The sequence below is a fragment of the Lampetra fluviatilis genome, chromosome 78, assembly GCF_964198595.1.
Source record: "Lampetra fluviatilis chromosome 78, kcLamFluv1.1, whole genome shotgun sequence".
Classification (NCBI taxonomy): Eukaryota; Metazoa; Chordata; class Hyperoartia; order Petromyzontiformes; family Petromyzontidae; genus Lampetra; species Lampetra fluviatilis.
The window spans coordinates 2,047,883-2,075,677 of record NC_136352.1 but is presented as its reverse complement, the minus strand read 5'-3'; the positions used below and the strand labels follow the sequence as shown (position 1 = coordinate 2,075,677).

At 47.6% G+C, this 27,795-nt stretch overlaps 1 protein-coding gene and 1 long non-coding RNA gene across 5 annotated transcripts; one reads left to right on the top strand and one right to left on the bottom strand.

The window, feature by feature from the left end:
* Positions 1 to 81: 81 nt before the first annotated feature.
* LOC144953579 (uncharacterized) lies at positions 82 to 19,201 on the top strand. Of its 2 annotated transcripts, none has more exons than XR_013640839.1 (3): positions 82 to 208; positions 18,918 to 19,018; positions 19,154 to 19,201. It is a non-coding gene; the product is annotated as an uncharacterized LOC144953579 (long non-coding RNA). The 2 variants fall into 2 exon arrangements; XR_013640840.1 differs by having other exon boundaries at positions 18,915 to 19,018.
* On the bottom strand, positions 17,766 to 27,795 carry LOC144953558 (uncharacterized). 3 transcript variants are annotated; one of them, XM_078884125.1, is made up of 3 exons: positions 27,750 to 27,791; positions 24,862 to 24,945; positions 17,766 to 20,186 (listed from the first exon to the last, which is right to left on the bottom strand). In XM_078884125.1, exon 3 carries the CDS (start codon positions 20,174 to 20,176, stop codon positions 18,872 to 18,874), a length of 1,305 nt encoding a protein of 434 aa, XP_078740251.1. In that variant the 5' UTR covers positions 20,177 to 20,186; positions 24,862 to 24,945; positions 27,750 to 27,791; the 3' UTR covers positions 17,766 to 18,871. The 3 variants fall into 3 exon arrangements, with proteins under 3 accessions (XP_078740251.1, XP_078740253.1, XP_078740252.1); XM_078884127.1 differs by lacking the exon at positions 24,862 to 24,945 and having other exon boundaries at positions 27,750 to 27,795; XM_078884126.1 differs by lacking the exon at positions 24,862 to 24,945 and having other exon boundaries at positions 17,766 to 20,216; positions 27,750 to 27,794.

The window sequence follows — 27,795 nt, the reverse complement described above, 5'->3', positions numbered from 1 at the left end:
TAACCCTGGCTGTTTAGATTCCGAGGGCATTAAAGGAGGGAGGGGAAAAACGTTGGGGCAGTTCTCCCCGAGCCGTTCAGCTGCTCGGTCCGACTCCCAGCCACTCGCAGCGTTTAAGGGACGCCGGGGAGTGCTGCTACGACTTGACCCCAGGCAGAGACCTCTCGTACCCTCGTCCCTCCGACTCCCACCGCATCCGTACGACTCCGTGAGTACAGCTGCGAGGTAAAAAGTAGAGTGAGGGCGCACCCAGGGATTCAATAGGGATAGGCTAGGCGCTGCTCGCTGAATATTTACTCTGGGCCGAACAGGATTCTTCTTCAAGCGCGCCATTAATAAACTTCAGCACAGAGTACTGGCGCAAGCGTGATTTGTGTGTGTGGGGAGAGAGTCGGCGTGGTGCGTAATTCGAGCGTGTGTGTGGGAGGCACGCGGGTAGTAATTCATTAACGGCTCCCGCATCCGTACAGCGGCGCCGCGCGATTAATAGGGCGAAGGAGGGATGAGTTAAAACCCATTCGCCGGCGTTATGCTGCGTGTTTTACGCACGGAATTCAGCGCGCGGTTGGTGTAAGAGGCGCGCGTATATTATCATCAATACGGCCGTCATTGTGGTCGCGTGCTTGCGCTCGCGTGTGTTTGCACAGCGGATTAAGGCCGACCCACAGGAGGGGGGAGGGGCGCGTGCATATTCATACGGCTATTTTTAGCACGAGCCGTGGTGAGCGACGTGCGCCTGACGGACACGCAACGTGCACGCAGCCACCTCCGCATGTACATTGGGAGTGTGTGGGATAACTCCATGCGGTAGTGAGCCAGCCACTAGCCATGTCCTTCAAAGAGGGCGCTGGTGCGGGGGGGCCGATCACCCGATCGGCAGGGGCCCGGCGAGAAGTGGCCGAGGAGGAGGGGGAAGAGGAGGTGGGCGTCAGCCCCCACACAGCTCCAAGCCCGGCTTATCAGAATCAGAATATGTATTTATACTGGAAGAATCCGACATGCTATAAAGCTTGTTTTCACAGATGTCCAGTGATGAGAACATTACAACCCACATTGAAAAGTGTAGCAAAGGTAAACAAACCACTTAAAAAATACATATACCAAAAAAACTGAATGATAATTTTCTTACCAGGAACGACTCACTAAGCTAAGTTTCTTTTTAAGAAGCGATCTGACCACAAATGATAGCTTAACGAAGTGGCTTATATGGAAATTTATCACAGCAAAATAATCGAAATAATCTTGATGCATGTTTTCACACTGCAAAACGTAATCATACAGTGGGGCACAGGAACGGTTCAGATGTTTACTGCCACTGTTGATAGCCGTGAGAGGGAATTAAACGCTGCCCATGGAGTTAGTAGCAGACTGTGTTAACTACTGCACCACTACTCCCAACATTACACTCTTACATGCACACAGAAACTCAATAATACACTCACAGTCTGAAATAATAACCTAGATATTACTCAATTGGGATTACATTTCATAACATTTCCACTTACCGTAGGGAGTCTTGTGACTCATCGAGGCTCTCCCCATACGGGAAGGTATGGTGGGAGTCCCCAAATTGCTATACCAGTCTTGCTTGCAATCGCTTGCCTTTGCTCCCCGAACAGACAACCAATCATTATGCTAACTTGTTTGGCACGTTCCATTGGTTAATTTCCTGATAGAATTAAGCCCTGCCACTTCCCAAATCTTTAATTATAGCAATGGTGTCAGGCACAGGAACTTTGGTAAACAAACCTACTGCGGCAGGTCCGTCACCGCAGGCAGAGCTGGTATCGCCCGGGTTTGAGGAATGGTCTGATGGGTCAGTAGAGCAAGGCCTCTGCCCCACGACAGGGTAAACAGTTCGACCACCCCCCGGGTGGTCCACCTTGGGAGTCCCTGCTGCCCCGTCCTTAGACGATAGGCACTCTAGTCCTGTAGGCGGAACAGAACAATCCACCTCACGTCCTATTTCCCAAGGCGTGGCGGTTGGCTCGCCAGACACATCAGACATTGGTCGCATAGGATATGGGGATGAATCAACAGGACTAGGCGAAACATATCTTTTTAGCCGCGACAGATGCACAAAGCATTGCCGCTGGCCGAAACGAATACGTACACACTGCGGCCGCCGGACCTCAACAACCTCGAACGGCCGCTGCCAGGGACGGTACAGTTTAGGGGACGTGCCTCGGGGCACCTGAGGGCAGTGTAATTACGCCCTGTCACCATTTTGCCAAGGAACCCCCGGCACCACCGACCCCTTCTTGAAAAGGTGCAAGCCCAACTGGACCTGTACTGGGGGTTTGGGCTCTCTCATGTACATTAAGTAAAATGGTGAGAACCCCGTCGAGGCGTGAGGAGCTAGCCTGTCGACAGCGAGAACACCTGTAATGTGAAGATCCCAGTCCGACTGGCGCGTGGTCACCTGCTGGCATAGCATGGTCGTGAGGGTCCTGTGTACCCAGAGAGTGTACCCAGAATGTCACACACCTCCTGAAGCAACTTAGAAGAGAAATTCCTGCCCTGATCCGTGAGGAGCTGCTCAGGGGGACCCCCTTATCAAGAATGTAGCCATATAAAAAGGCGTTGGCTATGGATGGACGCGGCCGATTGGTCAACCAAAGGCCAGGCCATAGGCCAATTGGTCAAGTATTCGACCCCCATGAGGAGGTATTTGTGTCCTCTCTGGGAGACCGGAAAGGGCCCCAAAATATCAAATGCCACCAATTAATTCACTCCTGACACAACAATGGACTGTAGCAGGAGCTGTGGTTGCTGTGCAGGAGATTTACGACGTGCACAATCGGCACAGCTTTTTATCAGGAGGAGTAAATCGTTTTCCATACCGGGCCAGTAAAAGTCCTTTTTTAGCGTCGCTAACGTTTTATGAACGCCCAGGTGCATACGTATGGCTTTGGTAAGTTTTCCTCTAAGGACCATGGGTACAACCAAGGAATAACGCTCGGACTCCCCTTCCCACCGCATGAGGAGTCCCTCGCGGAGCACAATAGATGGCCGACCCGCGGGGCCCGGCCCACGAGAAGCACGACGGCGCAATCTCAGGAGTGAGGCATCATCAACCTGTAGCTTGGCCCACGCATCGTGGTCAAGATTCAAGACAGAATCGCGTGGCATCTGAGTGCCCTCAATTCGCGTTGTCCCGGCCGCCGCAAGCACCATGGGTGTACCCTTTTGCGAGAGTTTGCATCGCGATGCACCCGATGCACACGTGCATGCGATATGGAGCGGCAAGCGGGACATTGCGTCAGCGTTGATGTGCCGGGTGCCCTTCCTGTACACAACAGTAAATGAGAATCCCTGGAGGATTTCAAGCCATCGGGACAGCTGCCCGGATGGCTGTTCAATGCGCAGGGAGTACTGGAGGGCCGCATGATCCGTGCGTTTGACAAAGTGCTGCCCGTAAAAGTATGGACAATAGAGCTGGATAAATGGACCATGACCAGTAACTCCCTGCGCGTAATGCAATAGCGCTGTTGAGCAGGAGACAAGACTCGATTGCCGTAAGACACGACCCTCTCTGTGCCCTGGACGAGCTGGGAAAGGACCGCCTCAATGCTCGTATTGCTGGCGTCCATATCCAATATGAAGGGCCTGGTGAAATCGGGATATACGAGCGGAGGGGCATCGGCAAAGGCAGCCGAGAGAGCGAGGAAGGAATCCTCAGCCTTTTCCCAGTGGAATTTCTGGCCCTTGGCCATGAGGGCGTGGAACGGTTTAGCAATGGTGGCAAAATCTCTGACAAAACGCCGGTAATATGACGCACCTGCCACGTGTGCACGCACGCGTTTTTTCGGGATCTGTGGCAACTCCGGCTGCACTGTGTTGTATATATTCGGTCTTGAAAAATAATCATAATTAAAAAAAATGCTCCACCTATTTTTGTAAGGGGATTCCCTGCTAGGCGAGGAGTGGTGGGTCGTGTGTGTCATACACAAGGCTCTCTCTCGCTCTCTTGGTGGCAGCTGCAGGCCACTCTGTTGCAGGCATGATGCTCGTCTTTGAAGGTGCCCGATTGCGCTCGCAGCTCGTCCACTGCTCGCCAGCGCCGACACTTTCCTCAGTTTCGCCGGTCATGCGCTCTCTCTCCTTCTCTGTCCTCTCCTTCGGCGGTGCATGAATGTGCTCGCAGCTCGTCCGCTGGTCGCCGTTCCTCACTCTTGTCTTGGTTCCCAGCTGGTGCTTGTCGGTGTGTGTGAGTCGAACCCTCGGTGTTCTCGCTAGCGCTGACACTCTACCTCTTGGCTACGCTATTCAGGCTCTTTTTCGCTGCTCCATCCTCTCTCCCTCGGCGGCAACTGCCAACTTTGCGCGGGCCCCCTGTGGTGCCTTTCCAGCCCTTCCTTAAGGGCTCCTGCGGTGAGCTGCTCGTCGTAGCTCCTCACTTACTCTCAGAACTCATAATTTGTATTTGCACACCTCTTAGATTATCCCAACTCTTATCGCTTCGTGCAATACAACTTATCGAAATCCTTGACTCTGCAAGCGACTCAAAACATCAGGATAAATGTACAACATAACTTTCATCGATACTCTGTCAGTCAGCGCCAAACTCAGCACCAAGCAACACATCGCCCTTCTTCTCTGCAAGACTCGACATCCATGGTTGATTGCGGGGCCTACCCCCGGAGCTTGCCGCAGCAAGACTGAATTGTGTGTGCTGTATTCTTGCTTATATCTGAAATTCTCCCACCTCGGTTCGCCTTCTCACAAAAGACCGGAATTCCTTTGATTTTGCTCTCAGCCTGTGGGAACAGCTGTTTGTCTGGTGTATATGTTCTAATTTTATTGAAGTAAGTAATCTGTTAAGTCTCATCAAGGCCTGGTTCCTTTCCCCTTCCTCAAGCCATCTCGCCATCTATGGAAACAGATGCTTTCAATTGCCCCTAAGTGTGTTTTTCTAGTGTTTCTACTTTCTGCAACAATTAATCTGGAGGGGGGGGGGTTCCTTTTGTCCAGTTGCGTTCCTCCCCCTCTTCCCTCACGGTTGTAGGTGTTACATTTTCTTGTCTCTCACAAAGAGGGGCGCTGTGGCCTTTGAAGTCGTGTTCTCTCGTGCACCAGTTGGAAGTTAAACATATGATTTACCTCTTATAGCTTGGTACCGTACCACTTTCCGCAGTTTTGACTCTGCAAGTGACTCAAAGTACGTTTTGCGTAGTGTTTTGGGCAATGTTTACAGCGTTGTATTTGATATATTAAGGGGAGGCGTCTCCCTGCATCACGATTTACTGTTGGAAGACAAAGGCGGTTGGGAGGCTCTGATTCTATAGAATACATATTATCTTGGTCGTGTGATTGACCTGTTTCGCATTGTATTTCTTCTTGATGACCCTCGGTCTAATACTTCATAATTATTTGGTTTATGTTTAACCAAGATTTGGGATCGACCATAGTTGTTACTACAGGTATTCCAAGGGTTTTATTAACATTTGTTCCCTGCCTGTATCCAGGGATCCGTGCTTTATATTCTCGAGTTATATTTTGATATCCTGAGGTTGGAGATGTAACTAAGTTTTTACTTAAGCTTTCGTGACTGCCGGAATTCATGTTCTTTGGTTATTTCGGTAAAGTCATGTAATATAAAGATGCAATAAAAAAACAACATGCGGTGAATAAGAGTAAAATAAAGTAATAATAACAACCACTAATGTAGACTGCAGTCTGGTTCTTAATCTGAGAGTGTAATGGCAGCCTATGTAGATGTATTCTTGTCGCTAAGTTTCGAACTTTATCGTTGTAAAAAAAAACAGTTGTAATGTCCAATTGCCCCTGCTCTGCATCCGTGGAGATCTGAATGGGGTGGTATAACGACTGTGTCAGCAAATTTCGATTTGAAACCAGGCTGTTCCTCCCGCGCCAGGGAGTCTTGAGATTTGTTTGTGAAACTCTCCAAAACGTCTGTGGTCATGTCATATGGTCCTTTGACAATCTAGAGATTTCCCAGATTGTCATTAACCTCCATTTGCCCTGGGGTTTATTATTTAATGGCTCGGTATGACCTCCTATCTCCAGTTACTATAATATGGCAAGGCAGCTGGGGTATTAGGGATGGGGGTGTGCCTCACCCTTCCCTGCCCCATGCTCACCCCGATTGATTATTACAAAAAAATTGGTAGAATAATTCTTAATATAAATTTTGGAAAAAGGCCTATATAAACAACTGACAATATGGCCCAAATATTTCACTGATGTCTGAAATAAGTTACATTTTAGCCGCATGGATGTGTTCAGTCTCTCAAAGACTGAATGCAACTGCTGCAGATTTTCGTCAAAGATACAGCTAAAACCGATGATGTCGTCCAAATAAATTAGGCAAGAATCCCATTGAAACCCTGCTAGGACCAATTCCATTAATCGCTGAAAGGTGGCTGGCGCCGAATAAAGTCCCATCGGAAGGCAATTGAATTGGTCGAGCCCCTGGGGTGTGCGAAAAGCGTTTTTTGGTATAGATTCATCATCGAGGGGCAATTGCCAAAACCTGGGCAGCAAATCGAGGTTAAAAAAAATTTGCGCGCCTGCTCACGCATCTAGAGAGTCGTCCATATGAGGGAGGGGATATGCATCTGCCACCGATCTTATTTAATTTGCGGAAATCAACGCAAAATCGCAAGTTACCATCGCGTTTTTTCACTAGGACTATGGGCGCCCCCACGGGCTGTTGGACAGGAAAATAATATCAGCTGCCAGCATCTCATCCACAGCAATGCGTACCTGTTTCTTCTCCGCGGGGCTGTCTGTGAATTTAACTGAATGGGGGGGGGGGGGGGGGGCAAGTCGCCCGTGTCGATATGATGCTGCAGGAGAGGAGTGCGACCAATATCAAATTTTCTGGCACTAAAGACTTAGGAAAAATCGCCTAAGAGCCGGCGCAGCTGAGCTCGCTGAACCTCCATCAATCCGGGGTTCTCGGAGCACAGAGTTTCCAACCATGCAGAGTCCGGCTCGTTAATCTTTTCAATGCTTCCCGCGAAACCAGTAGCTGACTCCGTAGTAAAAACACTGGGTGGCCGTGGCGTGCGCCAGAACAGTGCCCACCTGAATTACAACCGGTGGATGCCCTGTATAAAGCACTTGTAGGAACAGCACCCGCTCGGCGGATACAAGTCATAGCCCCCGCCAGGAAAGGAAATCGCGCCACGGCGTTTGAAAGGGTTAGCAGGACACCCTCCTCAGGGCCCATCATTGGCAATTCCTTGTGCAATCGCAGCGGAACGAGCATCTCGGCACACGGAGGAACTTTAACAGTTTGGCTAGCCATCGCTTGAATGACAGCGTTCTGCGATGGCTCCCGGCTGGGGGAGTTCAAAAACAGCAATCGCTGTCCCAATGGCATTTCAACGCACCCCTGGTCGACGAGAATTTTCAAAGGCATCCTGCATAAAAAATTGGTGACCAGCAAACAGGGCAAGGCCAATGTCCATGAAACCAATACCTGTCCTTCCAAAGTGATTTCCCAAATTTACACGGAGGCCAACATCTGACCCATTATGCCCAGGCTCTCCCCGTTAGCCGCCACACAAGCACTCTCTACGGGGGCAAGATGACTGGATGACGAAGGTAACATGTGAAACACAGCCTCGGAAACCATGGTCCCTGAGGCTCCTGTGTCTACCAGCAGATGAACCTGGATCCCCTGCATGAACCCCATGATTGTTCAGGAACCCCGCACTCTGTGTATGAGATGCGACGGGATGAATTTTTACAGGATGAATCCGCACCCGTCCTAAGCTAGATGAGTGATGGGACAAAAGCGGCAGTGTGTCTGATGCGTCCGGACCTGCCTGTGTACTGCGGGAAGAGGTGTTGAAGCCGGAGGATGATGGAGACGACGAGAAACTGCCGGTCCCATAGCGGTAGTCGATGTCTTATGTGGCCCACCGTCTTAGGTTCTGTTTACTCAAAGCAGACCATGTACCAGGACGTCAGATGACGAGGACGAAGACCTCATCCCTCAAACAGCTCAGGGGATGGCGTCCATGGAAAAGGGAGGCGAGGCGCCGTCGGCAGAGCAGCTCGTACGAACGGGCACGCGACAGCTCACCGCCGTCGGAGAGGGAACGCCGTTCCGCACAGTCCAGCCTCACAGAGCTCCTCCAAGGCGCGGTGTCCATCGTCGCGGAGTTCTACAGCCAGCGGTGGAGGGGAGAGCAATGGAGCTGAGCGGGAATGTGGATCCCGCCGCCATTTCCTGCCAACCAGGAACCTCCATGGCGCAGCCCACGCTTACAGCTGCCATTTTGATGGAGGAGCAGAGCGCGGAGCCCGCCAAATTTGAAGCTGTGTCGAGTTCACCTGTGGACGTACCATCTCTCCGGCGACGACTGCCTTTCGTAAAAAAGAATTGTAGCCGCCAGAGGCGACTGGGTGGCCTTCAAGCAGCGGTTCCTGACGAACGCCGACTTGGCAAGGTGGACGGAGGCAGAGGCCTTGAGAACACTGCCCGCCGCTCTTGATGACGACGCCTTGGCGGCATTTCTCACCAACCCGCCGTCAGAGGGCCACGCTGAATCAAGCCTTTGACGAGACGCCCCTTGCCTTCCGTGGTGCACTTTTGGCGCTAGCGAAGGCTGCCTTTCTGAAGATGGACCATGACAAGAGTCGACTCGCTGGTCCTTGAGAAATTGCTGGCTTTGGCTAGGAACCTCAACATTGTCCTGCCGGCTGTCGACGACGACAATCTATCGTCCGTCAAGGTTGCAAGATGCATCCAGGTGCAACAGCTCTTGCAACGGCATAAGGGGTTGGCGACATGTATCGTACCTCATGAGGCGTGTGATACACCTGAAGACGTGAAGCCCGTCCCAGCCTGCGCATCGACCAAGGACGGAGGCTGGTGAGGGGATGGCATGGTGCGACGGGTGGAATAACGATGGCGAAAGACATCTCCTCGTCCTGGGAGCGGGCTTGCGTTGTGCTACAACTGCAGCCTGCTGGGACACGTCTCGTCGGGCTGCCGCGTGCCGCAACGACGCCCCCCTGGACCACCACCATCATCTGCCCGACCGTCTTCCTCTCCATTACACCCAAAAGCGAGTCGCGACACATCACACACTCGGCCCCTGATTCCACCTCACCCATCTCATTGGTTCGGGTTCCGTTCCGGTCGTGCGTCGGTGCGAGAGGGTTCGGACTTTGATCGGGCCGACCGGCCGCTCCGACCGGGTCAGTGGTCAGAGCTGGACCATAGAGTGCTTGCCGCGACCGCAGGTTCGTCCGCCATTATTGGGTTGACAGAGGGGATTGTAATCAGGATGCTCGTTGACACTGGTGTATCAGTAACTATCATTTAAGAGTTGATCTATAACATCTTGCCTCGTAAAACCTTATGCCCTGTCGAAGCTCTGTGCTTTGCTGCATTGGGCATCATTGGGAGAATAACAGCGGAAATGTGCATTGCGGATGTCAAATTGAAGGGACCAGCTCTTGTATCGACGTCCCTTGCTATTCCTTGCTTTCTTGGGAACGGCTTTTTGGGAAGGATGCCCCTGAAATTTTTGATCGACCAAGGGTGCCTTGAATTACCATCGGGCTATCAAATGGCATTTCTGCCTTCTACCACTCGCTTGTGCACAGTCAACGCTACCATACACGCACTTGCACGTAAAACAGTTAAGATTCCCCCTGGCGCACAAATGTTGGTCCCCTTGCGATTGCGGAAGCCGCTAGACCAGAAGCGATGGCAGGAGGAATACTCTTGAGCCCTTCTAATGAAGCCGTTCGTGGGTTAACGTTAGTTGGGGCCCAGACTTTGGTATACAATGATCAGGAACCCTTCATTCAGGCCCTTAACGCAGGGTTAAAAACGTCGGTCATTCAGGAGGGTACCATGCTAGCTCATGCGTCGCCAGCGCTTCGTGCTGGAAGCATCGTTTGCAGTGGGGCCACATCCAATATGCGGCCACACAAAAGTCCTGGTGAGGGGTAGATGGATGCGTTTTTGTTTGGAAAATGCGAAATTGTCTGAGGTCCAGAGGGGGAAGTTGAGGGCGCTTTTGCGCGAATTCTCGGATGTTTTCAGCAAATTTGACATCGGCAGCACTACGCTTCTGAGTCATCACATCGATACGGGTGACGCCGCTCCCATCCGGCATATATTATTTCACTGTCCACCAGCCCGTGGGAAGCCCCTATTGTCCTTGTTAAAAAGCAGGGTGGTAGCTTGCGCTTCTGTGTTGACTTCCGTAAGCTCAATAAGATCTCTGTTGCTGACGCGTACCCTCTACCTCAGATGGACGACTCCCTGAATGCTCTAGTAGGAGCACAGTTCTTTTCCACTCGTGACCTTCTATCCGGATTCTGGCAGTTGCCACTAGACGATGCCTCGAAGCCCAAAACAGCCTTTCTTACACCACAATGCTTGTTCAAATTAAATCGGCTTCCGATGGGTCTTCATACTGCGCCGGCTATGTTGTAGCGATTGATGGAACTGGTTATAGCTGGTTTTCAGTGGGACTCATGCCTGATATATCTCGACGATGTTATCTTCTTCAGCTGCACATTTGACGAACACCTTGAACAGTTACGTGCTGTCTTTCTTAAAATGCGTGTGGCCAACCTAAATTTTAAACCTTAGAAGTGTCACCTCCAGAAATTGGTTCGGTATCGTTGCCACGTAGTAAGTAAATCTGGTATTGCGACTGACCTGGACAAAAGCACGTGTGTTCTTACTTGGCCGACCCCCACGTCAGTGGGGGAGGTGCACAGTTTCATAATATTCGCATCCTATTACCGCTGTTTTGTCGCCAGGTTCACTTCCATTGCTAAACATCTCCACGCCTTGACGGAAAAGGGTAAGAAATTCCATTGGGGGGAGGAGGAAGCCGCATTTGTTGCGCTCCGGGATGGCTTGGTGAACGCCCCTCCCCTCCACTACCCTGATTTTTCCTTGCAGTTCGTCCTTGATACAGACGCTAGTAACACCGGAATAGCTGTTCTGTCTCAAGTTGTCAATGGTGTCGAGAGTGTTGTCGCATATAGAAGCAGAGTGCTGTCTCCGGCCGAACAAGGGTACTGTGTCACACGCCAGGAACTGTTAGCTCGTGTTTTTCGTGCAATAGTATCGCCCTTATTTGTATGGTAGATGCTTTGAGGTGCGCTCTCACAATGCATCGCTACAGTACGCACTGCATATTGAACAGCCATCTGGCCAACTTTCACGTTGGTTGGAGGTCCTCCAGGACTATTCCTTTCATGTTACTTATTGCAAAGGCTCCCGACATACGAACGCGGACGCCCTGTCGCGATTACCAATGAGCGATGGGTGCACGTGTTTTTCGGGCTCTGGGTGCTGTAAGCCGCCCAACGAGCATTCACCCCATCCTCTTGCAGCGCCGGCCAAGGTTGGAACCTGAGATGGTCGAGGGGGTGTTGCCTCTGTCATTCTCAGAAGCGGATTGCTCATGCATTGGGACAGAGGGTTGCGCCGTTATAACATTGTTGTGCCCACAGACCTGCGGGGTAAGGTCATTTGGGTGGTACACAAACGATTGTTGCACCTGGGTGTGCATAAGAAGTTGGCCACACTTAAGCTGGACTTCTTCTGGCCTGGCATGGCGGAAGGTGTCGCTAATTTGTTGAAAGGGTATATACAGTTGCACGTGGCTAAAACTGCCGTCGAAACCCTGTTGTCTACCGTTGCAATCAATTCAGGTCTCCTGCGTATATGAACTGGTTGCTCTGAACATCCTTGGTCCATATCCCACTACTCGTCATGGGAATAAGTATTTGCTAGTGGGAGTCATGATGGCCGGGGGCCTGGCCGCTCCCCAACCAGTCGGCGGCGACGATCACTAAGGCATTCCTCAATGGCTACGTAATGGACAAGGGTGCTCCCCGAACGTCTTTTGACCGATCAAGGCAAGACATTTTATTTAAAATTGCTGTGCGAGGTGTACGATTTGTTGGGAACAAAGAAAGTACGCACGTCACCATACCACCCGCAGACGGATGGCATAGTTGAGCGGCTGCACAGGACTCTGACCTCCACGTTGAGCCATCAGGTCAGCGAGTCCCAACTAGACTGGGATTTGCATATTCCTGGAGTCCTGGCTGCATATAGGATGGCTCCTCACGCATCCACTGGCTACTCACCATTCTTTTTTAATGTACAGGAGAGAGCCCAAACCCCCGGTACAGGTCCAGTTGGGCTTGCGCCCTTTCAAGAAGGGGTCGGTGGTGCCAGGGGTTCCTTGGCAAAATGGTGACAGGGCGTGGTTACACTGCCCTCAGGTGCCCCGAGGCACATCCCCAAAACTGTACCATCCCTGGCAGGGGCCGTTCGAGGTTGTTGAGGTCCGTCGGCCGCTCCAAACAAGGCTAAATAAAAAATGTCTAACTCCGTGTGCTTTACCCTTCAAAAGCTTTCTGAAGCACGGGAGGCTTCCAGAGTAAATTCCAATTCATGCCAATTGGCAATTGAACGGCTGAGGGGTTCCCGTACTTCCGCACATGAGTGGGTGCCAGGGGACAGAGCCTGGTTGTACTGTCCACAGGTACCGGTGGGTACGTCGCCCAAATTGTTTAAACCCTGGAGGGGGCTGGTTGATGTGATTCGGGTCATTCGACCACAGTGGGTTCAGATCGCTTGGGTCGGCTGGGTTGGTTTGTACAACCCTCAAGCCTCAAACCTTTCATCACTCCATGTGAGTTCGTTCCTTCTCCACACCGCAGGCGCTGCGTGTCAGATGTGTCCAGCGAGCTGAGGTGTGTACCCGCTGAGGTTGGTCCTCTGCGGAGTCATGTGATCCCGTCCTCAGGTGCCGCGTGTTTAACGTCCCCCGAGCCACCACCTGCGCCGTCTCCACTGGATTCGAGAGAGGACAGCCCGTCCGCCCGGTCGACTGCTCTTCGTGAGGAGCCGGGTTCAACGGGACATTTCCATGTTCCCCCCGGGACCTCCAGGGAGAGTGAGTCCACCTCCCCTGGGGGCCCGGCCACAAGGACTCTATCAAAAACTCTTCGGTTTTCATGATCCATATGCACGCGCATTCCCACACCGTCGGTTGGTTGTAGCACTCGGCAGGCCGTATCGGTTATTGGCTGAACCTGGCCTTTATGCTTGAGGGTATTGTTACACTGTGAGGGTGGGAGATGTTGGTGATGGAGGGGGTTCCGAGCGTTTGCGTGTTATAGATTGGTTTGGGTATTTATTTGTTGAGGCACGCGAAGGGCTTGTTCAATTGTTTAAGGGGGAGTTGACAGCCAGGACGGCCGAGTGCTACGAAGGGGGGGGGGGGGGGGTGATGTAGTGACATCACAGATGTCACTGTCTGTGTAGTACCGGCCCTAGAGGGGCTCGGTGAGCGCTGGATGGCACCACGCGTGGCGTACAGTGCCGACCCCTATAGGATGGGGTGTGAGAGTGCCGGCCACAAGAATGGGGTTACTTTGGGCCATGGCACTCTGGTTGACCCCAGAAGACACGTGACCGGTTGAGCCTACACAGGGGCCCCAAGTGGGGGCTAGGGGTGGTCGAGATCTTGCTCGAAGAGTCTGGAGGGTGGGCGTGGCCAAGGGCAGAGCCGGCCATGCTGCAGAGCATATAAGCCGGGTCCCCTAGAGGGACCGGCGCTGTTGTAATCCTGAAACCTACGTTCTCCGTCCCAGTCTCCAACACGTGGTCCGGGACCCAAGATGGGGTCCGGTCCAGTGTAGACAGTTACTGTGTAATGAGTGCAGTTAGCCTGGTGGTCCAACACCATAGGTTGTTATCCTGTTAAGGGGCAGTTAACACGTGTTGGTAGTATGCAAATATATGCAATTATGTAAATGTATGCACGTATGCAAATTATACTCAGCTTCGTTGCCAAGGGTGCATTACCAATCGTGATAATACAATGATTCTCGCTTTCATTTTACTGATGTTTTAGTGTCATTTTATCAGGTCTCAGAATTCAGACCTCACCACAGGATACAGTTCTCATAATTAAGATTATTATGCATGAACTTAGGAAGGAACCACTCAGACTTTTCTATGTTAAAAAACTTTAATATCTAAAAACACTCTAATATGCGAACACACTTATGATCAGAATTGTCAAAACCATACTCCTGAAGATGTCCTACTCATTGATCCGTACAATTAACCCTCAATGGTTACGTTTGTTAAAACTGAGTAACAGAACAATCGGCTAACTCCTCCGAATACAGCGACCATACACGGCGATAGGAAAAGTCCTTAAAAAAATGAAACGTGCTAAAGAAACATGTGCCCAATGGCAAAAGTAGACATCAATGAATTCATTAGGAAGATTATGCAATTAGCGAAATGTCCTGAAACAAGTGAGAGTACTCGTGTGCCTGTTTGGCTAACAGATGCTTATCAATTGGCTAATGGGACATCAATGAATTCGCGGGCAAGATTCTGTGATCAAAAAGAAAAATCTCAACACAATAGTATTCCTGTGTGTGTAGATTGATAACATAGATGCTGATCAATCTTTAGTGTGTAAATGAATTCATTGGTAAGGTTATGCAATAAACAAAAACAATTGACTAAAATACTTCGAAACGACCGTATTCATGTAACTCAAGGGACAGAACAATGCTTGCCACGATCAACTAATTGTTAACGCACCACCTTGGGATGGCAACCCTTTTCGTAAAAACACAAAGATAACTTTTTGGAACAATCTTATTCGTTCTAATATGCGCGTTGTATGTGTGGGTGTGTTGTCTTCTTGCTAACTGTTGAGTTAGCAGCTTCCGAGGTGCAGCGTTCCTTGTGTAATGGGTTCGAATTTAGGCGCACACAACTAATTGGGAGGCAACACTATTTATTACTGAACACAACAGTTAACTCTTACATTACACATAGGGTGGTGACCACCAGCCTACTCTAGCTAACACACACTTCTCTCTCAGATACTCTAGCATGACCCAGCCAGATGGGCTACTAGCAAGTCCGCTGACTGGAGGCTCGACTCTTCTTGGCGTCTTCACTATGCATCTTCATTCTTGATACGGGCAGCCTCAAACCTCGTGAGGAGGCTGCTTATATGGGTCTCGGCGTGCCCGGGCCCCACCCCGGCCACGCCTCCCTTCGAGAACCCTCTCAAAGCCCCCCTGCTGTCCACGTGCCCCCCGAGGTGCCCCCGGCCCTCACTGGGATCCGGTCACGTGTCCAGCCGGGATCACAGAGTGCCACAATCTCACACCACCCACGTGGCCTCCCGAGTCCAGAACCAGCCCTGCCGTCATTCCCGCTTCCAGCCGGGATGACGTCATGTGTGTGTAGACCCGCGTGGTAGTGACGCTCCCCCGCATAGTGAAGTCACACGTGTGTGTGTGGACACAGTAGTGATGCTACAATCATTGCACTTGTACCGAAAACACCTCAGGTCCCCAGGAGGGGCGCTGGGTCTGCATGTGTCGAACACACGGTGCTCTCGGCTGCTTCGTCAGTCTCTCTCCATCGCTGGGGTGGTTGCCGAGTCAGCACGCTGGTCACGCTTTCGGCGGTGCCCGTGCTGGCAGGGATGATGGGTCCGGCTCCATCTGCGTCGATGTGCGCGATCATCCCGTCGCCAGACAGCGCTCGCAGCTCGTCCGCTGGTTGCCACGCATCACACCCCTTGCCACCAGACACTGTTGATCCTGGTAGACTGTGGAGCGACTTAGAGAGACAGTGCCTGTCATTTCCCCCCCCCCCCTCATCAAGAGAGTCCTCTTCCAGTTATCTGTACGACTCATGCTGCACAGAGGACACGCTACAGATCAAGTTATATCGTTCCGTGTCAGTCTCTGATTTGACCCTCAATTAAACTTCGCCTGTGGGTTGCGATTTAAAGGGGCACTCTCACAAATAGTGGTTGCACCAGCTTTCCCTCCAAGGGTTGACTTTGATCGGAGCACAATCGGAACGATTGTCACTCTTTGATGGTGTTGACTGTACACAGCGACCTCGTAACCGGGAATAGTGATGTTACGGCACTCTTCCTTGGCTGGCAGCTTCTCTCAATGAGGCAAAAAAATAAAAACCTGGCTTCTGTCGATGCAGAGCTCCCTATTAATTTGCCAGTCACGAGGGCAATCCCCAGAGCCTACCACTCGCAGAACTTCTTCTTTCGTATGGCATTGTGAAAAGAAACAGTTTTTCTTTTTAATGATCGCTCACATTACTTATTTCGTATGGCATTGTGAAAAGCAACAGTTTTTATCTTTAATGATCACCTTAAATGAATGCAAATGTTCCTCATCCAGTTCAATTATGTGGTTGACGCAGTGTGGATTTCAGCGATACCGCCAGGATGTGCATGGATGGAGCATTCATCGGTGATGTGCTTGATGGTTTGGATATCTCCACGGTCAGTTGGGCGATTCTTTGAGCAGTACTGATTTTCTGTTCTTGCGTTCTTGCTTATATCTGAATTTTTCCACCTCAGGCTTTTTCTTCTCATAAAGGGGCAGCTGTTTTCCTTTTGAAGTCGCTTGGGCTGTTCGTTGTCCAGATGTCTTTACTACCGCCATGTTTCTGTTCACATTCTGGGCAGCGTTCCCCACACTCCCACCATGGGCTGGAAGTGTTACATTTTTTGCATCAGACTTGCAGTCTCTCTCAAAAAGGGGCACTGACTTTGAAGTCGTGACCTATTGTGCACGGGTGTGCTTGCTGTCGCCATGTTTTCGGTCCTCTCATCACGGGTTAGTAAAACATATATTTTATAACTCTTATAGCTTCGTACTGTACCACTTTTCGCAGTTTTGACTCCAATCGACTCAAAAATACGTTTTGAGCAGCGTTCACAGCACTCACGTCGCGGTTTGGAATTATTCCGTGGTATTTGTTATATTAGGCGGAGACGCCCCCCTGCATACATAATTTACTGCTACCATGTGCTCTTAGCTACTGGAAGACAAAGACAGATGGTGAGGCTCTGAGCCCGTGGAATACATATTATCTTGATCGTGTATGATTAGCATATTTCGCATTGTATCTCTTCTGAATGACCCTAGATCTAATAGGTAAAGTCACGTAGAAGGGAAGTAATAAAATAATAAAAATAAAACATAATAAAATAATTCTCATGACGTTTCGGCTACAACACAAGCAGCCGTCTTCATGTGAAGAATGAGACACTGCATTGCTATAAACCACCCTAAACCTTATATATTTTAATATAACACTATGTATTATTCTACCCACCCTAATGTGTATCACACTGCTATATGTTTACTATACAATTACGATACTATATATTACTTTGTACGTTGTATTAAGCATATAAATGTTATACTATTTGTTATTATACACTGTACCATTGACCGTCGTGTCAATGGGTGAGTCGTGGTGGGAAAACTTGCAGCGGAGCAAAGAATCCATTCCCTGCGGAGAATACAGGGTGGTTTATAGCAATACAGTATATAATTTATGTTGGGTTTGTCTATGGCAGTATATAGTACGGTGTATGCTCGTGTGATGTAAGAGAATAAAGTTTAGATGGAAGCATATTATATAATTTTTACGACGTAGAATTGTAATGTATTACTTGCTGTTAGTAACTCAGCTTATTGTAGAGTATAGTAAGTATACTGATGATGCTATGCAGTTTATACTTTAGTTTTTTTATGTAGTTTATACTTTAGTTTTCTACGTGGTTGTTTAGTAACTGCAGCTACATACTATTAACATTCCTTTCCTTTGTTAATGCTACTCCCTGCACCCTCCCTTGGTGCTGCTGATCCTGCATAATGCATGGGCATAATATGACTTTGAAACCCCCCCGCCCACCTCCTACGCATTTCCCATGAATATGCTAAATTCCTCTTGATATGCACATTCTTTTTGTTAAGGCGCTCTTCTTCCACCTCCTACCCAGCTTATATATAAGCTCCTAGCTCGGCAGTGTCTCATTCTTCACCTGAAGACGGCTGCTTGCGTTGTAGCCGAAACGTCGTGAGAATTATTTTATTTTATTATGTTTTATTTTTATTATTTTATTACTTCCCTTCTACGTGACTTTACCGAAAGAACCAAGAAGATGAATCCCTGCAGTCACGAAAGCTTTAAATCGAAACCTAGATCTAATACTTTCATAATTATTATTTGGTTCATGTTTAACCAAGATATGCTACACCGTAGTTGTTACTGAGGATATTCCGAGGGTTTTATTAAACTTTGTTCCGTCTGTATCGCCAGGGATCTGTGCTTCTTATTCTCAAGTTATATTTTGATATCCTGAGGTTAAAGATGTAGCTAAGCTTCGAACTTTACTGTTGTATTTAAAAAACCCCAGTCAGCTCATGATGATTAACTGCTCTTGAGTGGATTTCGCTGTCCAAGGGAGGTTCGTGACCCCTGCTGTTTCTGTCTTATGTTTGCTTTATTGTGGGTTGTTTCCTTTATGGCAGCCTTCTCAAGTATACTGGGGATTGCCGTTTTTATTATTACATTTTATGACTTTCCAAGCAGGCTTGTGAGTAATTATCCTCCAGCTGTCTTTTGTGTGGCAAGGCAGGAGGCCGGGGGGGAGGGCGACTCACCCTTTCCGTGCCCCAAGCGCTACATCCCGATCAAAATTATTACCAAAAAAGGCAGAATTACTTAATATAAATTTTTGGAAAAGGCATATGCAGAACATGCTCTTCGAGTGTTTGTGATGAAATATGATACAAAACTCCGAGCTGCTGAGGCGATGAAGCAAGCATCATTATAATGCTAATATTATAACATAGTGAATGCTTGGGAGCGTATTGGCTCTGGCTCCTGGTTAGAGATCTACCCAACCCACAGGTCCGCAATTACTGGCTGCCCTTACTCTGCAGGTTGAACCTAAGAACTGAGTGTTCAACTTCACATTATTTCATTAAAGGCCTGTGACAAAGGTCAATCTACAGGGGCTTCATTGTCTCAAGCTTACACATCTACCGTGTCTCCATTTGACTTTGTTTTGTCTAAGAAGTCCACCCACACCTCAACGTCCACAAACTGCTGGGAGTTGCCTCGCTCTGCCTCACAGTCAGAAGTCTCCTCCTGCTTCCCGTTGCCTCCATCGAAGTGAAGGTCCGATTTTGGAGTTGAATCTTCATCTTCACATTTCACCTTCACTTCTTCGCGCTTCATTGTCACCTCTTCAAATTTCACCTTGATACATTTCATAGTGTCCAAGCTGGAATGTACTTCTGGTTCTTTTTTCAGGAGGGATGGACTCATTGCAGCACTTTTACTTTCACAAGTCGATTTCAGACTACACTCCTTGAGGATCTTCTGATGCCTGCGTGTTCTCTGGTGTATATGAAGATCTGATGACTGGACAAATGCCTTCCCGCACGGAGTGCACCTGAAGGGTTTCTCTCCTGTGTGTGTTCTCTGGTGTCTTTTAAGATGTGATGACTGTGAAAATTCCTTCTCACACACACTGCACTTGAAGGGGTTATCTCCTGTGTGTATTCTCTGGTGTCTTTTAAAATAAAATGAACTTGAAAATGCCTTCCCACACACACTGCACTTGTTTGGTTTCTCTGTGTGCGTTCCCTGGTGTATTTTAAGATTTGATGACTGTGAAAATTCCTTCTCACACACACTGCACTTGAAGGGGTTATCTCCTGCGTGAATTCTCTGGTGTATTTTAAAATAAAATGAACTTGAAAATGCCTTCCCACACACACTGCACTTGTTTGGTTTCTCTCCTGTGTGCGTTCTATGGTGTGTTTTAAGATTTGATGAATGTGAAAATGCCTTCTCACACACACTGCACTTGAAGGGTTTCTCTCCTGTGTGTGTTCTCTGGTGGATCTGAAGATCTGCTGCCCATGCAAATGCCTTCTCACAGACAGTGCATTTGAAAGGTTTCTCTCCTGTGTGTGTTCTCTGGTGTTTTTTAAGAGTCGGTGAATCTGAAAATTCCTTCCCACACACACTACACCTGAAGGGTTTCTCTCCTGTGTGTTTTCTCTGGTGGATCTGGAGACCTGCTGCCCATGCAAATGCCTTCTCACACACAGTGCATTTGAAAGGTTTTCCTCTTGTGTGTGTTCTCTGGTGTTTTTTAAGAGTCGATGAATCAGAAAATTCCTTCCCACACACACTACACCTGAAGGGTTTCTCTTCTGAGTGAGTTCTCTGGTGCTGTGTCAACTTTCCAGTACGATCCGTGCTGTTTGGATACTGGTCGCAATGTGTCCTTTTTGTACCGAGCTGCGCTGAGTGCCTTCGCTCCATCAGACCAATTCTGCAGAGGAAGCGTCAGAAGAAGCATCAGCTGCAGACAGAAAAACATTCCATACCATCTACGTCAGTATCGAGACAGAGGAATTAATACAATCTTTGATTTCAAGATTTCGTGACTGCAGGAATTACTCTTTGGTTATTTCAGTAAAGGCACGTAGAAATAAAATAATAAATAAAATAAATAATATAATATAACACGACGTTTCGATTGCAACATAAGCAACCATCATCAGGTGAGAACTGTATGTAAATGCAAGCTCGAAAAGAGACATATACAGAGAGAAAGACAAACAAACATGGAGAGAGACATACACAGATATAGAGACAAACACAGAGAGACAACCAAAGAGAGAGAGACACACAGGAGAGACACATATAGAGACACACAGAGAAACAACGCCTCTGTGACGAGGTATTATATTTCGAGAGAGGGGAGGTTGGGGCAGAGAAATTAGCATGTCAATGAGAGACAAGGGGGGAGGTGGGATCTGCAGCAGGGGCATGTAGAGCCAAGGAGGGGGGGGGGGGTAGGATCTGCAGCAGGAGGAGAGAAATTGGAAGCTTGAGAAATCAAACCTAGTAAACTTAGAAATATAATGCAATGTAACACAGTCGGCTAACACAACAGTTAACACTTTACCTGGTTGATTACGTTCTTCCAAAGATTGCTAAATTTGAAGTTAAGTATGAGATGTGTGGAAATCTAGGTTTGGTCGTCTCTCTCTCTATGTGTCGCTCTCTGTGCCTGTGTTTACCTCTCTCCCTGTATATATGTCTCTCTCCCAGCTTGCATTTACATACAGTTCTCACCTGATGACGGTTGCTTGTTGCAATCGAAATGTCGTGTCTATTAATTATTTTATTTTTTCTTTCTACGTGACTTTACCGAAAGAACCAAAGAATAATTATTGCAGTCACGAAAGCTTCAAATCAAAATTGAACCACCTCTACGGGGAAGATTTCCACACAACTCATACTTAAAAACTTCAAATTTTGCAATCTTTGGAAGAACGTAATCAACCAGGTAAAGTGTTAACTGTTGTGTTAGCCGACTCTGTGTTGCATTGTATTACATTTCTAAGTTTACGAGGTTTGATTTCTCAAGCTTTCAATTTCTCTCCCCCTGTCGCAGATTCCATCCCCCCCTGCCGCAGATTCCATCCCCCCCTTGGCTCTACATGTCCCCTGCTGCAGATCCCATCCCCCCCTCGTCTCTCATTGAATGCAAATTTCTCTGCCCCCCACTCTCTCTATATATACCTCATCACAGAGGCCCTGTTTCTCTGTGCGTCTGTGTGTGCCTCTCCTGTGTGTCTGTCTGTATATATGTCGCTCTCCGAGCATGCATTTACATACAGTTCCCACCTGATGACGGTTGCTTGTGTTGTAATCAAAACGCCGTGTTCTAATATTTATTTTATTTTTTCTTTCTACGTGACTTTACCGAAAGAACCAAAGAGGAATGAATACATACACAGTCACACATGAATTACACGTCTATACTTATTCATATTTTCAAGATATTCCCCAATTCATCACATGGGCTGTTAAGGCACACGAGAGGTCAAGTGGTCAGAAACATGCCCGGAAGCCCTGGCATCTTCAAAATGAATGTTTACCCAAAACTCCACACGCACAATTTTGGCTGTCTAGCCACAAAAGGAATATTTAAGAAAAAATCAGCTAACATAGCAAAGGCTGTTGAAAATAATAATATTTGTATTATGTAAAGATGCATATAATGTTCAATAAAAACTTCGAGGTGTGAAGCCAGGCTCAGATTTGCTTGAATGCTTGAATAGATCTAACTTCAGCTGCATATGTGCCGAGATATTTTCCTTACCGGTTTCCATTCTTATAAAAAGTTCCAGAGATAAACTTTTTTATTTAACCTCATTGTTCAATAGTTAATATACTTTACTGCAAATACAAACTTGACACTGTCACACACTGGCATGGTAAACAGGTGGTGGTGTGTCCAGAACCATGCGTGGCCGCCTTCATCTGCTCAGTATTAATGCTTCCTCACTTCACCATGTAATTAATTAAAAATCAATCAACATAGCAGAGGCCCACAATTAGTTCAGCTTTCACTTATCAATCGTGTTTGCTGTCGGCGAAAATCAAACTCTAATTTTCGATTTAAAGCTTTCGTGACTGCAGGGATTCATCTTCTTGGTTCTTTCGGTAAAGTCACGTAGAAGGGAAGTAATAAAATAATAAAAATAAAACATAATAAAACAATTCTCACGACGTTTCGGCCACAACGCAAGCAGCCGTCCTCAGGCGAAGAATGAGACATTATCAAGCTAGGAGCTTATATAGGTGTAGCGAGGAGGAGCGCCTTAACAAAAGAATGTGCATATGAAGAGGAATTTAGCATACCAATGGGCAATGCGTAGGAGGTGGGCGGAGGGGTTTCAAAGTCCCATTATGCCCATGCATTATGCAGGATCAACAGCACCACGGGGGGGCGCAAGGAACAGCGTTAATAAACGAAAGGAATGTTAATGATATGTAGCTGCATTTACCAAACAACCATGTAGAAAACCAAAGTAAAAAACTACCTAAAAAACTAAAATATAAACTGATACTTACTATACCCCCCGTGGTGCTGTTGATCCTGCATAATGCATGGGCATAATGGGAGTTGAAACCCCTCCGCCCACCTCCTACGCATTGCCCATTGGTATGCTAAATTCCTCTTCATATGCACATTCTTTTGTTAAGGCGCTCCTCCTCGCTACACCTATATAAGCTCCTAGCTTGATAATGTCTCATTCTTCGCCTGAGGACGGCTGCTTGCGTTGTGGCCGAAACGTCGTGAGAATTGTTTTATTATGTTTTATTTTTATTATTTTATTACTTCCCTTCTACGTGACTTTACCGAAAGAACCAAGAAGACAAACTCTAATTGTTGAGTTCATAATGCAGAGTTGAGCAGGTGCAGTGTTGTATGACATTAAATTCCCAGGCAGGTGATTTTTTTTCGTGGAACGTTTGCAAGGCCACATTTCATGATGGAATTATCAAGCCACAGAATCCTTGTAAAAAAGGGTTTCAGTTTTGTTGCCAGAAAAAAGGGAAAAAACCCTATTATTATATTTTGGTACTGGCAAAGGAGGTCCAATGATGTTAGATGCTTACCCCGAGCCCTCATTACTTTGATAGTGCATTGTCTTTGAGCTGTATGCCTTTTGGCGTCATCTGGTCTAGCACCAATTGAGATGAGGCTCTAAATAAAGCTGTCTCTGGTGTGGACCAATCAGTTTCACGGACAATGCATATATTATCAGAGTGTGTTTTTTGTTTGCATTTTGACTGCAAGTATTGTGGTTAATACAGACATGAATCCTTGTAAAAAAGGTTTCAGTTTTGTTGCCAGAAAAAAGGGGGAAAAACCTATTATTATATTTTGGTACTGGCAAAGGAGGTCCAATGATGTAAGATCTAACATGGTTGACCAGCAGAGAACAATCCTTTAACTATAACCAGGCATCAATTAGCGTATCATTGTAACCGTAACAGATGCTATGGTTTTATATGACCATTGGGAGCTTCTCAAACTACATAATTATTGAAGCTGCTATGTGTAGTGACATCGTTGGATGTCACCGTGTGAAGCCGGCCTGGGAGAGGCATGGCGCGTGATGTATTGACATCGCAGACACAACTGAAGGTGGATGCAGTACCGGTCCTAACAGGGCTCGGGGAGCACTGACTGAGAGCAATGGATGGCATCATGCTCTGCGTGCAGTGCCAGCCCCTACAGGATAGAGTGCTAGGGTGCCAGCCACGGAACAGGGTTGCAAGGGGCCATGGCACTCTGGGTGACCCCGGAGGACACGTGACCGGAGATGACGATTGCTTGTGTTGCAATGGAAACGTCGTGATATTTTATTATTTTTAATTCACTTTGTTTTCATTATTATTATTTTATTGTTATTATTTTTTCTATCCACGTGACTTTACCGAAAGACCCAAAGAATATGAATTCCTGCAGCCACGATAGCTTTAAGTCAAGCTTTAACTGCTGTCAACATTTATGCAAAAATTGAAGCCTCATTCGATTAAACCCACCAGATGGCAAAACATCCAACATTGTCTATCCTGAAGCTCTCCATGGGCAACGAATTTAAAAGCTGCCATTATGAAACAAACAAGCCCTGCGATTGTATAACACAACCAAGAAACCGTGACAATATACACACATTCACAGACTTCATTGGCAGAATTCAATAATTCCAATAAAGCCAGCATTGAAAGACATTACTCTTAATATTTGATTACTGAGACCTGTGCGAAGCCGGGTAACTTAGTTATTACCGATTAAATACTATACTTCCGATGATAATGTTTGTGCATGAGTGGGGAGCGATAGTACAACGGTTAGCATGCTGCGCTATAAACCCAGCGACCTAATTTATATTCCCACAGAGCCAAGCCACAACATTTGGCTGTCGCCTGATGAAGCTGGTTGTGATTACTGGCAAACGTCGTACTCAGATTGTAAATGTTGTGGCTTGGCTCTCCAACACACAACCGGTGTAGTGCTGCACTAGTGACGAATTGGCCACGTGCTGTTTATGTGACCAACCCTTAATAGTTGGCTGTGTCGGGTGGTGGCGGGTTTAACGACACATTTGCATAGTTAAGACGATCTACCCCAAACAAACCTGTATTAAGGATGTATATTTGGAATTTGCGTGTCTCTCTCCCCGTGGTCGCGTGGATTTTCCTCCGGATCCTCAGGGTTTTTCCTTCCACATTAAGAGACAACATCACTTCTAGATTTGAAGCTTTCGTGACTGCAAGGAATCATATTCTTAGGTTTTTTTCGGTAAAGTCACGTAGGTAAAACATCAAAATTAATGAAAATTAAATAAAATAAAACAAAAAATCACGACGTTTCGGAGGCAACACAAGTCTCCGTCATCAGGTGGGACCGTCACAACCGAATTAGCTGCATCAAGTGAGGCAATGATTGAAGATGTAATCCCTTATAAGCAAGTTGAAGGGGGGAGGAGAGGGGGGGGGGGAGCTCATCAGAATGTTAGTACAACTCATCGGGAGGGGGAGGGCGGGGCCAAAAAATTGAAAGACGGCTTGGACGCGGTTGCTGCTGCACACGCCAACACAATGGACAGAGAGGGGGAGGGGAGGTCTGATACACATGATAGACAAAAGAACGAAAATGCCCATGTTTATACCAATGCTGGCTGAACAATGAAGAGGGTACTGTTAAAAAACAACTGGGGATGTTAACAAAGCAAACGTCCATCTCTAAAACCATCGGCGGCAAGACCTCCCAGACTCTATGGTCTTCCCAAAATCCATAAGGAAGGCACCCCGCTATGACCCATTGTGTCGACGATAAACTCTCCTACGTACAAACTAGCCCGTTTTCTATCAGATACTCTGCTCCCTTTCACAGGCAAGACCTCTTCGGCAGTACTCAACTCAACCCAATTAGTCTCTATGGTTAAGGACATGGTACTATCTCCTGATGACATCCTCGTCAGCTTTGATATAGTATCTTTGTTTACCAAAGTCCCAGTACCGGACACCCTAACAATAATTGAGGACTTAGTCCAACATGGATTGAATTCTGATGAACCTGCGCTGGTTAGGCATTGCCTCACCAACACCTATTTTACCTGGAATGGCACCTTCTACAAACAGAATGAGGGTACCCCTATGGGCTCCCCTTTGTCACCAGTTATAGCCAACATGTTCATGGAAAAGTTTGAATCAGACGCCATCCAGACATCCACCCTGCGTCCTTCCCTGTGGAAGAGGTATGTGGATGACACTTTCGTCATCTGGCCACATGGCCTCCCAGCATTGAACCACTTCTTGGACCACATCAATTCTAGACACCCATCCATCAGATTCACCATGGAAGTGGAGAAAGACGGTAAACTACCATTCTTGGATATTTTGTTTGAGAGGAGGCCTGACGGATCCTTGGGACATTCTGTCTACAGGAAAGCCACCCACACAGATTCCTACTTGAAACCGGATTCCCACCACCACCCATCTCAAAATAATTCTCTCATCAAAACGCTATACCACAGAGCCCATGGCATTACATCGGGCCCTCAGGATGAACGGATACTCTGACCGTACTATCCGCCAAGCTGTCTCTCCCACCACACAGAAACAGCCACATGAAACTCCGACCAAAACCATCACGTTACCATACATAGCAGGCGTGACCAAAAAGATCTCCAAAATTCTAAACAAACATAAGATCCAAGTCCGATTCAGTACAGTGCATAAAATCCGTGATCTGATTCCATCTGTGAAGGATGTCGTTCCTGACTTACAGTATCCTGGAGTCTACAAATTGAGTTGCATTTGTGGTGATTGCTACATTGGAGAAACGAAACGTCATGTTTCTGATCGTGTCCGCGAGCACAAGTCAGATCTGAAACACGGCAGAACTGATTCTTCTGCCGTTGCCGATCATTGCTACAACTCGGTGGGCTCTCATGAAATTGTCTTTTCCGAGACCAAGGTTCTCTGCAAACCTCCCGGCTACCATCAAAGGTTTGTACACGAAGCCATACAAATATACAAACACAGACATAATTTCAACCGTGATGATGGGTACAAACTTAGTAATCATTGGAAAGATGTTATCAACCACGCAAAAAAGACTTAATTACACTTTTTTGGACCATCTTATCTGACAGGCACTATTTTACTTTACTTTACCGAGTGTTAACATCCCCAGTTGTTTTTTAACAGTACCCTCTTCATTGTTCAGCCAGCATTGGTATAAACATGGGCATTTTCGTTCTTTTGTCTATCATGTGTATCAGACCTCCCCTCCCCCTCTCTGTCCATTGTGTTGGCGTGTGCAGCAGCAACCGCGTCCAAGGCGTCTTTCAATTTTTTGGCCCCCCCTCCCCCTCCCGATGAGTTGTACTAACATTCTGATGAGCTCCCCCCCCCTCTCCTCCCCCCTTCAACTTGCTTATAAGGGATTACATCTTGAATCATTGCCTCACTTGATGCAGCTAATTCGGCTGTGACGGTCCCACCTGATGACGGAGACTTGTGTTGCCTCCGAAACGTCGTGATTTTTTGTTTTATTTTATTTTCATTAATTTTGATGTTTTACCTACGTGACTTTACCGAAAAAACCTAAGAATAAGACAACATCACCACGCGTTTAGAGTATTTGACCGACAGACATTTCCACACGTTCAGCCACTGTATTGTGGGCAGGTTCCTTCTGAAAAAGAGCGGGATAGCTCAAGTGGGCTATGCCTGGTGAAGTTAACAAAAACTGTATTAATATTTAAAAGAAAAAAGTTTCAAAGTAGTGAGCCAGATGAAGACAAATTAAACTTAAGCAGAGAATTAAAGCAAATGCAATCAGGCGAGGGCAGGAGGCAAGGCCCCGCATGGCAAGGCCCCGCGTTGTAATGTTCCAACCTGGACATCGATTCCATACTCGCTGCTACTCAATTGATATCCCTACGAGAGAGAGAGAAGGTGCGACGCTCTACCCGGGTAAACAACAACAACAACCACCACGATGTCAACTTCTCACCTCGGATCTCAGTGAGAGCGCGCGTGGTGCAGCAGCTTCCTGGTGT

Excerpts from the sequence above, each read along its gene's own strand:
- LOC144953558 (XM_078884127.1), bottom strand. The coding sequence starts at position 20,176 with ATGGAGCGAAGGCACTCAGCGCAGCTCGGTACAAAAAGGACACATTGC.